The sequence below is a fragment of the Cygnus olor genome, chromosome 2, assembly GCF_009769625.2.
Source record: "Cygnus olor isolate bCygOlo1 chromosome 2, bCygOlo1.pri.v2, whole genome shotgun sequence".
In the NCBI taxonomy this organism is placed as follows: Eukaryota; Metazoa; Chordata; class Aves; order Anseriformes; family Anatidae; genus Cygnus; species Cygnus olor.
Window position 1 is genome coordinate 84,540,766 of NC_049170.1, and position 16,403 is coordinate 84,557,168.

Here is a 16,403-nt window from a genome sequence, read left to right on the forward strand (position 1 = left end):
GATGGTTTGAGCTGTGAACTTAGAAAATACCTGCGGCTATGCTTGACTGTGGCTTTTCCCAGGAGAGCCTTAAAGGCACGTTAGTGGTTTTTAACATTAGCATTGTAACAAGCAGTAATTCAAAAAGCAGATTCAGAAGTGGCTCTACTAAATTATCAGTAGGAGGTGTGTAGAAGCTGACAGCATTCTCATCCCAAACCTGCTGGTCTCAAGAGGTGCTAAACAAATAAGGAAAGAATCAAAGTTTTTCCAAACCATTCACCAGATTGAACCATACACATATGTGATGCCAAAGCATTCTCAGCACTGATAGTGTATCTCTTGGTGAGCTCTAGTTGACTTTTGCAGGAACCACTAGGTATTTTTCACTTGAAAACCCAATTCCATTTTTAGATGACTAAGTATAGATTTTAAAGACAGAAATTTAAACTTATGGTTGTGTAAAGTCTGTCTCTAAGGTACTCCACCTTTTGAACTTCACTGAAGTAAAGAACATTTAAAATGCAACCCAGGAGTCAGTATGTTTGACTTAGAGCCTTCTTTCTGAAGGGAATTATATAACTGAAGTTTCTTAAATATCCTTAGGGTAAGAGGGTCTGAAGAGGTATGCAGAAGTGGAAGGTCACATCTACAGAATTTTTCCCCTCAAAAGCAGAGTTTCTCAGAATAAGACTAGGTTTTAATACTTGAATACAAAGCAAGAAAATTGTATGCATATCCTTTTGGACTGGGAACATCCCCACTCCACTTAAATAATGTATTAAAATTTTAAATATAGATTTAAATAACACCAGTTAGTGGCATACAAAACTTAGCTCAGTTCAGATGTTCAATACTGGAAAGTCCTTTTATCTGTAGATAAAAACATTGTCTCGTAATGATAGATGCTAGAGTAAACCATTTTCATTCATGTCAATCTTTATCCCAAAAATTCACTCAAGAAACACTTCTACCTTTCACAGTTAAATATCATCCTTAATTTACTTAATTTTGTCAATTTTTGCATATCTAGGTTCAGACACAGATAAAAGCACATGCATGCAATTATGGGCAATAAATTCAGTTTTTCCCAGCAAACTTGAACCAATACATCAGAGGGCTGCTTATAGTTTTGCAAAGGAATCAAATCAGCAGAGCTTTTCCTAATAATGAAATATGCAAGCACAAGAGAGGGGATGGAAATTAAATTGCATTCATTATTATGGTTCTCAAAGCATAATTTATTTTCATAGGTAAACAGTCAATCCGTGATGGTATGACACATAGCACTGGTCATCTTTTGCTGGTGCTCCTATGTGATGCTGTACTTATGCTATCAAAATCCTAGTTCTTACGGGTTCTGTAAGGGATTAAAAGTGTTTGTTTATTGTGGCTAGAACATGTAAATTCAGTCAGAGTTTGATGAAATATTAAGCTCAGAGTTTGATGAAATATTAAGCTGGTAGGTCAATATCCTATTCTCAATTCTCGTATTTTCCACCTGACCTACTAATGGGTGGTGAAAAAATAGCTGGAAGTCCTTCCTATTTGTTTCCTCTTACCTTCCTAAAACAGCTAACAGAATACCAAAATGGCCTAAACATGTCTGCCATTTCAGACTCTGAGTAAGAACCCTTGTATTTTGAAAGGAGTCTCTTTTCTAGTACCCGTGCTTTGTTCTGAGCTGTTTTACTTCATTTACTAGACAATATAGTTCATCTCGATAAAAGAGCTGTAGCTTCTTCTTTCTTAAGGAGAAATGAAAAGTCTCACTGACAGTTTCTAAATGGTTTTTATTACTTGCAGTTTTACAAAGTGCTTATAAAGTTGTGTTTCCTCCAAAGAGCTACAGGCTTTGGTGCAATAGTATATTCCAGTTTGATGTAACAGTACTAAAGGTCTTATTTACTGAACTGAAAACTCTTAGTGGTATTTCAGTAAAAAAGAGTATGCATTTCTCTTTCTTAATGTCTGTGTATGTTCGTTAACTGCATGTTTGAAGATGAATGTCCTTAAAACTCATGCAGCTTAGTAACAATCACTCAGATCTCTAATCTCTAATTTAAGTGTATTTTTGCAAGATCTTTTGAATGGAAACCAAGGACAGCAGGGTGTGATTTTTTCAGGTAGTGATTTTTTCTGAAGGGGCACCGATTCCGTGTTTGTCAGACAGCTACACACTTGAACAAAGTGATCCCCGGTGCTGCTCCTAAGGGGGCACAAAACCCTAAGGGGTCTTGGTCACAATCATTGTCAGTAATCCTACCATTTTCATAAGAACCAGCTGTGCAAATTTTGTTCTGATAATGATTTTATCATGGTTTGTGTTCACAGGTATAACAGAAAAGTTGTATTTGGTTGATTTATGATTTGATACATACAAAATAAGTAAGGTGTGTTGGATGGTTTTTTGGTTGGATTGTCCCTGGCAAGAGCCAGAGATTGCATTTATAGGGCATAAATATGCTAAGAGAGCTTAACATTACTGGGATTAAAATAACAAAACAAGTCAAAAATTATTGTAAACACTTTCTTGCACGAAGTTTTCTTTGTGCATACAAGATAGAAGCAAAACCAGTTATTTGTGATTTTTATAATTTAAATTGTAGCTTACGTACCCAATGCAGGGCAAAATAGAAAAGGAGCAGAAGTTCTAGCTGAAGGGCCAGATACTGCATCACTTCCTGTGAAATAGATTTGAATAATTTTATTTCTGTATAAGAGGCAAAGTGATACTTTGAAAAATGAATTTGTTTCATTTTATTGCAGTGTTTTGAAAGGTTTATTATTTGGCTGCATATAACTTCAGCAAAATGAATAATGAACTCTGCTATATCTGAAATCTTGTCCTTGATGCTTTGCCTCACGTACAATTCCCTTTTCTTACAGCTATTTTATTCATCAGATTAGGTCTTGTCATCTTTGCAACTCAGACAACAGGAAATCAATAATTAATTATGGATAGGTAAAGCAATGCCTCAGTGACTTCCTGAACCCCCACAGAGCTGCGCTGTATAAAACAACCAGGGATAGTTATCTAGCTGTTTTTCACTTGGCTAGATTTGGCAAGCAATTAACATATCTCTCCTTTATTGTGTGTCTCTCCACTGCTAAAATCAAGGGATGAGATCTAACGTTATGGTAGGAGATGTGATTAGAAGATGATAATGCTACCAAAAAACATTTGGGGAAAAAAAAAAAACAAACTGGACAAGGCTATCTGAGGTACTTTGAAAGGAAAAATGGGTGGTGCTCTCAAAAGTACCTCAGGCTTTGCGATGACAACTGAAAATGGAGGAGAGAAAATGTAGTAGATGAGTTTGGTGTGGAAGGCTGACAGTCGGAGAAAAATGGCTCTGCTCGCAGGGTCGCTGAGGTGGCAGCTGGGGGGGTTGTGTCTCGTGTAGCAAAGTGGGTCTAACTGCTGATTGTGAAAGTGGCACTTTAAAGACCCCACAGAAAACTTAATAATCCTCATTCAGTGCCAGGCAGTTCTGTTGTGGTAAATGATTGTCTGACTGGGAGCTTTTTTAGCCTCATGCTGCCCTGAATGGATATTCCTCTTACAACTTTACAAGAAATTGAAGTTTCTCTGTGTCTGCAATGCAGATGTGGTCATTTATAAGTAAAATACATTTGTACATTTACATTCGGAGTAAAAAGGAGAGAAATCCTGAGGTCGAGCCCACTGCATATGGTAAGAGGGGACTGATGTGGTGTGCATCCTGAGCACAGCCGCGCAGACCTGGCCAGGGAGTCCCTCAGTGGGGAGGCACCAAGGGCTGAGAGCTGCTGGGAGGAGTGGCTGTCATGGTGGCAGCTCTGCCACCCAGCTGACTTGCTCCTTCCCCTCCCTTCCTCTTCACCTTCACTCAAGGGATTGCACTGCCCCTGTGGTGCCCTCAGCAGGATCCCTGCCCTCTCCCTTCAGTTACACTGGGACAAGGGAGGTATGAAAGGCCTTCATCCCAAGATTGTGCAGCTTCAGGTGTCCTCCTCCCAGCATAACATCTCGTCAGCAAGTACATAGCACCATCATCAGAAGGCATGGAAAGCAAACTGTATTTTCCTTTGACCACTTCCACCTTCTTACAACTGCATGGTTCAAGTGGTTGTACTGTGAGCAACTTTATCCAAATGATTATAATATTTTTAAACCCCCCAAACCTGTGTAATATCTCTGTTTTAAGTAACTTTCTGGCTTTCATAAGCTGTGGAAATAAGACTATATACACAAATACTAAAACCCTCAAATTAATGTAAGCTTGGACGATCCATGTCTTCATTTCATGTATCTGTGGATTTTGAGGGCCTGGCTCATAACTATTTGGGAGAGGAGAGTAAACAGGAGAACTAGAGTCAGCATTCCTATGTCTTTTGAAGTTAGTGAAATTACTCCAGATTTCCACCTGCAGACTTAATGCAGAATCAGTTTGAAGGATTTAACTCAGACGCACACAACTAGTGTGTAAACTGGGACAATGCCAGGATCTTACAGGCACAATCCCTACACCTCTGTTCAACAACATATCTTGAGTTCCCACTTCGGAAGTAAAAGACAAAACCCTGGGAGTATAAATGTCAATTTTCTCTTTATAAGTCTTCGTAACTTAGTTGATGGCATTTAAAAAAAAATCAGAGAAATAGATTAATTCAGAATACATCATGAAGCAGATCGATGGCCAGGAATTCCCTGCTGTTTTTGAGTTTTCCCTAAAAAAAAAAAAAAAAAAAATTGAATCTAGAAAGGACAATCTTCTCAAGAATTGTGTACTGATATTACGAATTGGCATTGTAAATTTAAACCCAAAAATTGAAGAATGCCTTTATTTTTTAACATATATGGTCTATCTAGAACTAGTTGTTCTGTTCATTTTTTTTCAGGAGTGTGTCCAGCATCACTGAGGTTTTTAATTCTGTTGAAATCCCTCTTTCAAAGTAAACACACTTCAAATACAAAGGCAGGGGCCTTTTTAGAGAACAGCCATCTCTCCTGTCCTTCAGCAGCCGACATTTGCTTGCCAGCCACTTCACTGGCACACACAGGGCAGCCCTGCTAGGGAACTGAATATTCGTGCGTGTTCAGGGAGGGTGGCTTGGGTCTGCTGGAATGGTGCTGGTGGGGAGAGAGAAGCCAGACTTGCTGTCTCAGCAGCAATACTGATGGAGCAGCCTCCTGAGGAGCCCTGGGAAATGTATCTGTTCTTCTTTCTGCCTCCTCTGTTGGAACAAAATAAAGTAATCCCAGGCCGTAAAGCCTAATGATAAATTTGATGGTTGCTAAACATTTAAACTATGATATGTCAAAAATCCCCTTCAGGAGCTTAGTTAGATACATGTGTGGATCACCCCAGCCTTGTTATCATTTCCCGTTTCTCGCTGCAGTCAAGTGATGCACATAACTTTCATATGTCAAAGTACATAGATAATTTGATACAGTTCTAATTTCTGTTATGTCTTATTAGTGTCGTGACAACACATTCCAGTGAAAAATTGCCCAAACCTGTGTAAGTCTGATGCGCCTTGACTTAGTTCACATCAGATTTATCTTTTACTGTAGACAGTGTCATACTGGAGCACACCAGTCAGAAAGTTTCATGTAACCTGACAGCAGGGCCTGAGCTCGTGAAAAAGGCAACACCAGCAACTCCTGCAGCAATTTCTGGCTGAGTTTCAAAGCAAGTACATCCAATGCTATGTACTTTCTTACAGGCACCTTGCCTTATTGCACTATCATCCACTTGTGGTGGGTCTAGTTACTGTTTCCTGCAAGTGGTTGCCTATTAAAATTTTACATTTCTACAGCTTTTTACCACAAGCAATTATTAGTACAATTAATATACTGGAACCAGTAAAATGCTGGCTTACAGGTAGGAAGGAGGACAAATCAAGTCTGGTCCTGTATGCTCTAAGTCATTGGGCTGTTAAATCAAACATGAGCAGGATCAGGCCTGAGGCAAGAAGTAGCATGGTGGGGAGTTTGCAGACTGAAAGGGGAGAGGGATACATCCTCTGTAGTTTCTTGGGGTTTAGCTGTTTCATTATCAGAGTTGTTGCATCATTTTTGTGTTTTTTCCCTAGTGAGATTTTTTCTGCTTTTGAGGAGTTGCTTTTTCTTCCTGCCAAGGATGTTTGGACTACAGTGGCCAGGAGTCACTCAGGGCAGAAAGCGCTCTTCGGAATGGAAAGATATTTCTCTGTTTGCAGCCATAGTAGTTTTTCTATACCACTGGTTACTTTCAAGTCAGTGTCATCATATCAGCCGATCAGCATAATCCACCAGAGGGTAGGGTTTCTTTTATTTTTTTTGCATGGCAATTCGCATCTGAGCTGATGCGGGATTTCTTTCTGAGCAGATGCCACAAGGTCATCCAGGCTGGCCATATCTGTTCCCATCTGTGCCACGTTTTGTCCCTTAGCCACACCATTTTGTCTTACCTCCTCTCACCTCCCGGGTCTGTGAATTCTTCAGGCAGGAGCTCCTTCCCCGTTGTGTCACCGTGGTGTCACTTCCAATCAGGGTTTAATTTCATTCAGTCCTCTTGGTGTTACTGTACTACAAATGAGATAAATAGTGTGTATGGTATCACCCACCTCAGGAGGTCATCACCTGAAGTCAAGGACTCTGCTACCACAGAGCTATGGAAATTTGAACACAATTGGAAATTGTGTTCACACAAAAAATTTGAGCACAATATGGAAATTTCAAACAGAATAGAAAACTACTCTCTCTTTTCTCCTACATTTTAAACATGAAAAAGAATAATGGAGAAAACCCAAATTATCTTTTCATAAGATAAAATACCTAGGTAATAATAGGTATTTGGCACAGTAGGCTTAGTCACCCTGACTAAATAATTATTTCATATGGGCCTGAAGAAAACTGTTTTCAAAATGATGACTTTGAGTTGAGCAGGGAGACCAAGGACCTGTTGACTCCTTAAGCCCAGTAAAAGGTGTTCAGGGAGACTACAATATCACACTTGTGTTCTGCAATGATCCAACCTCCCCCCCAAATGTAATCCCTGCAGCTTTCCAAAGAGCATGTGATCAGAAACACATCATTGCAGATCGAGCTCTAACACATACCCTTTAACATCTGACTTAATGAAGTGCAATTGAGGGAAAATGCATATATTCATTATAGCCAAAATATAGAGAAAAGCACAACAGAAGATATTTTGGAAGAGATGACAGGAACACAGGATGATGTTTCTGTGCTGTGGTTGTTCTGTGCCTTCCTGTAGTGTGCAGTTGCTACCTATTAATTAATTGCTGCCAGTTAACAAATGCTATCCATTCTGTAACAGAACTACATTGAATTTCTTTTCAATCTGTCAGGTCCTTTTGTCTCCCTCTTCCTCTCCTAGATCACGTCTGTGGCTGGTAGATTGGCTTCTGAAATGCAGTCTCACAGTCTTTGCTGTTGAGTTAGCTTTCGTCTCTGCAGGACACTTATATACTGTACCTTTAAGTACCCAAATCAATTTAATTAAATTTCATTACAGGCACTAGAGCTGAAACAAACTAATGAAAGCAGCCATCATGTCAGGTGGTATTTATCTCGGCATTAAATTGAAAATACTCCCTTTAGGCTCTTAAAAATTAGTTTCAATATTTAACACTAATAGCTTTTGGAATTGTTGATGGGGATAGTTTTAATGAATTTGTTACAAACTGTTTACCTTTCCAAGGAAAGGAACTTTTTTCTTCCAACAGAGGAGAGCTAAAGACAGATCACTTAAAATTATTAAAGTTTTGGAATACTGTGGCATCTGTGAGCTGGCCAAAATGCTCTTGAGAAACACCGTGAAGTTGTTCATGCAGTGACAGTAATATACCTTGTTTAGTCAAAAGCAATGCCAAGTCGCAGCTATATTCATGTTAGAGTTCACTCTTGGCCCAACTTGCTGAGTTGATCATGCTTGCGTACTTGAAAGTTATATAGCACATTTTATTTGAAGACTTTACAACAGGCACTACCCTCAGCGAAGAGAAAAGTTAAGATTTGCAGGGAGAAGAGGGGCAAAAGCAGAGAAGAATGCCATTGCCAGCATCCTAGCTGTAGCTGGATTTCATTCCCTAATGGTGAGATACCTTGCAATGCTCTTGGTGAGGAAGCAATGCTGACAAAGTATCTATTGATACTCCACAAAACCGAACTGGTACCAAACACAGTTCCTCTGGAATCTGTGGGACCGTGCACATTACAGGGATTTCATCCACTTCCCATCAGAATAGTGGGTCTAGATATTAATGTGAACAATACAGAGAGAGGAGGGAGTAGGGAACGGGAGGAAATTGGGGCTTAGGGGAAGGTTCGGGTCACTTTTTTTTTCTGATTTAAAATAAAAAGAAAGTATTTAAGATACTCACGTACTAAGTTCACACTGTAAGTTTGTAGAAGTTTATGTCCATTCATGGAGCACAATCATGCCTCCTATATCCATTTTCTAACTCGTTTGTAGTTGTCACAGCTTGTAAAATTCCAGTTTCTAATGTGGACAGGATCTAGAAAATCCAAACTTGCACTCTGGCTTTAATAATTCATAATTCGTAATGTTACTAAGCATTCAGCTTTTAATGGATAATTAGAAAAAAGATTTATCTGGAAAAGATGGAAGACTGTAACAGGGGCTTTGTACACCTCCTTTCAACAGGGGCTGACTTCTCTGTAAAGAGTTTTTCCTGAATGTCTTGATGGTTCCCTTTGCAAACAATCCCAGAGTCTCACTGAAGCAGCTCAGGCTTTGCTGAGGTACTGGAACAGGTACAAAGTCTCCAGCACACTCCACAGGCTCAGTCCCTTGATCATCTCGATCAAAGGATGGATCAGGGAGTGCTATGCCTCTGCTGTGACCCACATGTCAGGGAGTTATTTGTGGGAAACAAAAGTCCAAAAGGACAGTGTGCATGGCTATGTGTGCATCCAGATCCATGGAGCTGGAAGCATTGCCTCAGCATGGCAGGTATCTCATTCTCTTGCAGGTAGATGGGAATAAATAGCCTTTTCCTTCCTCTTTTATCAGATCTAGAGTCTGGTCCTCTTGTTTTTTTCTGTTTCAGCAAAGGAGTCCGCTTAAAAGAAATAAATGGTTAGAAAAATGTAACACAGTGAATTATAGAGGTCACCTTTCTTAAAAGAACTTCAGACCCCAGAAAATGAGAAAGAGTGGAACCATTTTTCCTCAGCAGGATAAAGGCACGGGCTTCTCGTATTTGTGGCTTCATTTTTATAGTAGAAAAAATACCATGGAAGTTACTGTTTAATGGGAGATGTAAAAATAACACAAAGTATTTTATTCAGTCTTGACGCTTGGATAAGATGATTAGATGTAAGCTGTTAGTTATAACTATAAGCTATCAGGTTCTTTTTAAAACTCTGTATGTAAGTATTGAGAGGTTTCTAATAATTTCCAATTTGATTCAGCATTAAGTAGTTAGGGGGGTTACAGATGTTTTTGTTAGCGCTCTTGTCCTCCCTCCAGGTTGGAGGACACTGCTTGTGCAAAAGTGGCTTGTTGGAAATGAAAGATCAGAAATAAAAATTTTTGGCTTGAGTGGTATTAAAGATTAGCTGTTTCTTTTTCAAGAATTCTTGCTATCGTATATTGATTAACCAGTTTTCTTCCTCATATTTTCTTACATGACTGTCGTGAAGTACAAGATGCAGTTCATTAACATGACTGACCCCCGTGGACATATGCTCACTACCTATTTTAGGGAAAATAAGGACCCCACTACAAAAGCCATGGCCCAGATTTCACTCCTCCATTCTTTTCTTCTAAACTTATGACTGAGATATACACACGTTTATACAAATGCATTATGTAAGGAGTACAGACGTTCAGAATTTGTAGTTAGGTGTTGAGTCTGTCTCTCCTAATGTACTTACAACATTTCCCTCTGCATCAAATGTAAGTGCCTTCTTTCTTCCTGCTGTTTTCAAAAGAGAAGCGTGTCACACTCTTGCTGAGTTCTATTTCGTAGAAGTTTAGTGGAAAAGAAGCATTGAAGCCATCCCCTATCGCAGCTCGGAGAGCCTGGTGCCTGTGGAGGGCACAAAGCTGGAGAGATGGCTTGGGCCAAGGCAGAGGTGGGAGAAGGTGGGCGTCAGAGCTGGGTGTCAGGAGCAGCCCCTGGTAGGGGGGTGGGAATGTCCTTTTCTTCCCCAAGGCGGAGTTATTTTTCTATACGCAAGAGCAAAATTCCAGCTGTTTTCCTGTCAATATTTTATAATGTTTTTGGTTTTTTATCCAGCACAGCATTTCACTGCAACATTTTGTGTAGTGCCATGTCAGGTGCTTGACTCAATTTCCACTGAGCACAACAGAAAGCAGGCGTTTTTAGAAGGATTATATCTTCAGTGTGAGGCTGGGCAAACTCAATTTGTTTTACAGAGTTAGATTTAACATTAAACAGTGATAAAGACAGTTAAAATCTGTAAATACTTTAAGACATCTGAAATATTGTGGTTTACTAAGGGCACTAGCTAAAGTCAATTTATGCTCTCACAATACTTTCAAACTATTTTTAGTTTCCATTTTAAAATGTAAAGTTCATAATTTTGGGGTATGATGTTGTATACAAGAAAAAAATGTGAAACTCCCTTTTTATTTCGAAACCGGCAGTTTCTAACATTTTTATTACTTTGTTTCTTTTCTTAAAATGCATCACTATTACCACAGTCTTAAATACAAGACATACAATTTCTTTCTGTGCATCTTGGAGAAAAATGCAATGAGGAAAATGAATAGATTCTTTTTCACTCAGTGTGAACAAATAGGCACTTAATGTACTTTACTAGACTGCAGATACCCAAATAGTCACATCAATTTTGATAATCCTGCAGCTTCACCATCTACTTACTCCATTTCCTAATAAGACAGAAATGATTTAAAGCAAAACCTTGTGAAAACAGGCAGTTTCATGACTTGGAATATTTTCAGATCATTTAGAATGTGAAACTAGAGGCAAGGAAAAAGACAGAACTATTAAACAAATAACTTAATACATTGTTCAGTGTTTCCATAATATGAATCTTTCCGAAATATGTTACTTTACAGAACTTCCTGCATTTTAATTTTTCTTCTGGTGTTTCAGTACAGTCAGCAAGTCAAATCCTGCACCAGTAAGACTATTTGCCACTCAGTGGCAGGAAAGAGATAGTAGCCTACTTGTGTATAAGTAGTAAAAAAAACTACAGAAAAATACTCTGTGCTTAATACCAGGAACTGCATGGCGTATTTGCTGACTGCTGTCACAATGTTTGATGTTGCAGGACGGATGGTCACAGTATCACTTTGTAGCCTCATCTTCAACAATAGAAAGGGATCGACAAAGACCATACTCTTCATCACGCACGCCCTCCATCTCTCCCGTGCGCATGTCTCCTAACAACCGCTCAGGTAAGTGCAGCCTTCCAGGGTTGAAGGAAAAACAGAAATAATCCATCACTGTCTTTTTTCTCTGTTAAGCAATGTCACTGGCATACAGATCTGTTAAGAATGGTGAAAGAGCACAAAATGCATTATTTACTCTTATCTGAACTATCCATTCAAAGCAGGAATTATTTTTATTTTTGCGTGACACTGTGCAAGTTCTACAGCAGAAAGAATATTACTTTTTCTTATGAATTAATACGCAGTGTTTTCCTGATTGAAATTAGCTGACTAGATCTCAGGGTGATTAAATCTATTGTTAGCATGAGGAAACTGTTACTCTTTTTGCTAGTCATGACAACTGTTGTTTATGACCACTCTGTACACCTGGCAGAAGTTGAAAGATCCACATTATTTTTGTCAGCTTTTATTCTGATTATATGTGAATGTGTGTATGTGTATATAAGTGTACATACACATGCATATGGAAGCTTAATAAAAGATTGACTACAGGTATTCATGTAATATTGATGACATATTTAGACCAGCTATCATTAATTCTGTACAATCCCTGCAAGGAATTAATGTAAGTATGGCAATTTACACCTCCATGTTAATTTATTTTTCTGTTTGGAAATCTGAGCATCTTCATCATCTTATTCTAAGGTAAAACATATCTTGGTTAGATAAAATCATTCTCAGTGAAATTCTTTTCAGGTAAACAGAGTAAAACAATTTTACTACTTGCTCAATCAAATGCTGCCATTCCATAGGTATACTAGGAATTTAGAATTAAAATAGGCCAAGCCAATTATTGCCATCAGCATCATGCAGTAGATACATTTTTAAGAAAATAGTTTTAAGTATCTATTAGCTGTGTCCTAGTCCTGCAGAGCAACCACTGAGGAAATTTGAAGTGGCCAGAAGTACAGCTCAGTGAGAGCTGCTATTGACCATCATTACACAAGTCTGTCTGCAAGGAATTCCTTTTTTTTTTTTTCTTTGCCTTTTTTGTTCAAAATCTCATTTTGACCACCAGTGCAAGGCACTTGAAATGTCTGTCCCTGAGACCTTAGTTCTCTCTCTGGCCAAAACTATCTCCTCACTTCTGTTGCTTATAGAACATACTTCAGAAAAATTTCTTATGAATCTTACTGCTATGAGGAGTCATCAGAAGAATGGCAAAGGACAAACGTAGTGGCTGTTTCTGAAGGAAGAGGCTCCCATGTGATTACAGACCGGTCAGCTCAACTTCATGCTCTAGAAAACTGCTGGAGCAAGTAATCACAATCTGAATACCTCAAAGATAATAGGAACATAAGGTGCTGCTTAGGAGTATCTACTTCTGCGTTGTAGTGCAAGTTACTGTCTGTCTGGTAGTACCCATATCAAATCCAAGCATTGATTCAATAGGATTTGTTCTTATAATTCCATCTGAATTTCTTCCACAGCATAGCTGCAAGGCTTTGTGGAAAGGTATAGCCAGTAAATGAAATCTACAGTAATAAGTGAGACTATTTCACATGTGATTTTTATAGGCAAGCTAGGGCAAGCTAGCAAACAGTCCAGAAAACATGGCAACACAAAACAGACTGAAAACCATTCTTAAAGAATAGGTGTGACTTTTTGCTAAATGGAAGCGTGCTTTCCTTGGAGGTTTGTCTTGAGTCGAGGACTCAATGTTTTTAGTAATGACCCTGGTAATACACAAAGGATGCCAGTTAACTTTGCAGGTGACGTAAATCTAGGAGAGACTCACCTACCCTGGAGGGCATCAATAGAATTCAGAGTTGTCCTGAGACATTGGAGATACTGCCCAAAGGGAAACAAAGATCTGATCCTTTACAAATAAATTGTAAGGGGAATACCTAACTAGGTGGAAGTGCATTAGAAATGATTTAGGGGTTTTTGTCAGTTGCAAACATATATCAGGAGATGGAGAAATAGGGATACAAGGACACACTGAATGGATTGTAACTGTTTAACTCGAAGAACAGAGACAAGATGAGGGCAGCGAGAAGAGGTACACACCAAGTCTTCAAACATGTAACAGGCAGCTGCAAAGAGGCATGGTATGAACTTTCTCTACTTTCATAGCAGACAAATGAAAATAATGAGCAGCAAGGAGTCAGGTTAGCTAGACATCGAACATTTCCTAATGGTAGGAAAACAAAACGCTGTAATAAACTGCTTGGAGCAGTTACGTGGTCTCTGTCATCAGAGATCTTTAGTTGTAGACAAAAGTCTGTCAAGAATTATTTTGGTATAGTGCATCCTACCTATTTGAAGTAAATGAACCCATAATGTCCCATCCATCCCGAGGACTTGGAGATACAATACTTTATGTAGTGTAGAAAGCTCTGTCTATTTTGTGTACTTTAAGAATAAGAGGAGAAAGTCTTGATATTACTTTTCAATATGTCGACTACTGGATTTATCTCTGCTTCCAATAAAAGCTCTGGAGGAAGGCAATTTTTGATTTTAATACTTGCCAAAAGGCAGTTGTTCTAAGATGAGAGGCGAGGTATAATTTCTACAGGGAACAGAGAGAGATGGTTTTGTCCTTATCAGTCAATTGTATTCAAAACACTGGAATACTTTAAAGTGTTACCAGAGTATGTGAAACAAAATGCATCCAAGTGTTAGTTACCTTTTCAAGGTATGCATTCTGTTTTGTCCCCTGTTGGAGTCAAGTCCCCATTAGATGATATGGTAACTTAATGTCATGTTTCTTCATGTCTTCGTATTTGCTGCCTTTATCGTCTTTAGAATTACATCAGTATTGACAAGCAACTTAAAAGCAATCCCCAGTTTTAATGCCTTCATAAGAAAAGCCATCTGTCCCACATTTGCTCTGTAAATTCAGAGGCTAGAGCCAGTAGAACCAATTTGAACAGAATTCAGCATCACTGTGCAAGGAGGGCTTCCCTGCTCCTTAACTAAAAATTATAACATGGTTTAGAGATGCTGGAAGACATTTCTTATATTTTTATTTTTTATTTTTATTTTTTTTTAGAAATGACATTGCTATTGCTTTGGAGATTATTTCAACATCTTGAATGTCTGGGTGGCAGCTGGGGAAGGTGTAGAAATATGCACCAGCGGTTTAGCTATTTTTCTACCACTATGCCTTTACTAGGCTCTGGGATGCTCACCTTGTACACCCTCCCCTCCCCTTCCCTCCACAACGGGGAAAGTGCATGGTATCTCCCAACACCTAAATCACTGAAGTCAGTTCACTTGCAATCCATTATTTTTGTCCCTGCTTTTTTCTCCTTTTCCTGTCTAAGCATCACAAGCTGTGAGTCTTTGTGATCAGCGCCACCTTCACATTCTCCAGTGCATGAAAATCACATACAAACCCGGTTCTCCTCCTAGTCACCTGGCACTTCCCTGCTTTTAGCTGTAGCAAGAGTTTCAGTTAGCCTCTTTCTTACTGACTGAGAGTCAGTGTCTTTCTTATTGACCCAGAGTCAATTGTGGAACAATCATATGAGCCAATTTTTTTCCATAACATTCCCCCCCAAACCTCCTTCTTTCAGCTGTCTCAGCTTCTAAACACTTGCAGAGTTTCCCAGCACATGATGAAAGAAATATTGTTTTAATGTCAACTGTTCCTACATAGATAGTTAGTGACAGAAAAATTATTTGACTTACCTTTAAGTGTTAGGGATTCTTCCTACATGTCTTCTATGAAAAAACATCTCTCTTTTCTTCCCATTCCCCTTAGAACTATTTCATGGGCTTGTTTATTTTCAACAGAGAAGGGAGGAATCCATTTTATAAGGGCTTTTCTCCTTTTATATTTTTTTTTTCTACTCAATTGAAAGTTAAGGGTCTTTTAAACAGAAATGAATTGACCATTTTGAGAAGAAAAGCAGAAGTACGTGTACCGGAAAGTTTTGACACATTAGAGTCTGAAAAGCTAAAAGGGAAAAAAAATAATATTATTATTGTACTTTTTCTTAATGATCACCTTAGATGATGGGTGTAAGTAGAAAAAGGTGAAAATGATATTTGGAGTTAATAAATCATATTAAAACATTTGTACTGTATTTGAAATAACAGCACGTTTTCTTTTCTTTCATAACATGGAGGTGTTTCTTCAAACAGCTTGACATTAATCTGCTAGCAAATACATAGTTTACTAAAATGTTTACTTTAGAGTTAAACACTACATTCAGTGATATGTGGTGAGAAAAAATAAATCCATTTTTATGATCTAGCAAGTGCCCCAGCCTCACCTCGGGAAATGATCAGCCTAAAAGAAAGGAAAACAGACTATGAATCAACTGGAACGAACGCCACTTACCATGGAAATAAGGGAGAACACACTTCTAGGAAAGACACCATGACAGGTGAGATTATGCTTACATAGCATACGTAAAAATCAGCTGTGATAGACGGCTGATTTTATAAGGTTGCCTGAGTTTATTGTAATGTTGAAAAGAGTTAACCTGCTTTGGCTGATTCCAAAGTTTTAGCAACCTTGAGAAATACAACTGAAGAAGTACTTGATACTAATGATATTATGCTTTGCAAAAATGATTTGTGAAGACCACAATTCTTTATAACAGAAAAGGCTTTAAAAACACTTGTTCATTTCTTTTTAATTTTGTTTTCTTTTCAGAAGGAAGTGGGTAAATCCAGCTTATATTAACTAGTGCTGTTTCTGTAAGCATGACAATGGTTTAGCACTTGTGGTGATCCCTAATGTCTGTCTGTTGCTGGGAATGGCTTTTTGGGACCAGTTAGATGATTTACATGTCACTCATTCCTAGGAAATTCAGTAGCAGTTTGGAAAGTCTATCCCCATTGCTTTCATAGCTAGGCTGATTTAAATACAAAAATGTTCTTGGTGTGTGTTACGGCATCTATTGCAGGTTTTAGTGAAGGCCTCTCTATCCTAGTGAGCTCATTAACCTGTTAGCATTTCAGTAATTACAAAATGTTGACTCTTTTGTCTAGTACAGCATCTCTTCTTTAATTCTCTGCAAAATAATTGTTGATCTCCATCACTGTTGCACAGACTTACATAACCTT

At 38.5% G+C, this 16,403-nt stretch overlaps 1 protein-coding gene across 10 annotated transcripts in view; it reads left to right on the forward strand.

Moving 5' to 3' along the window:
- The window catches only part of CTNND2 (catenin delta 2), a 646,797-nt gene that overhangs the window by 619,716 nt on the left and 10,678 nt on the right, over positions 1–16,403 (forward strand). For all 10 annotated transcript variants that reach the window (XM_040548196.1, XM_040548193.1, XM_040548191.1 and 7 more), the window contains 2 exons: positions 11,261–11,387; positions 15,587–15,718. In XM_040548196.1, the coding sequence (XP_040404130.1) occupies positions 11,261–11,387; positions 15,587–15,718 (259 nt within the window). The remainder of the gene's footprint in view (positions 1–11,260; positions 11,388–15,586; positions 15,719–16,403) is intronic.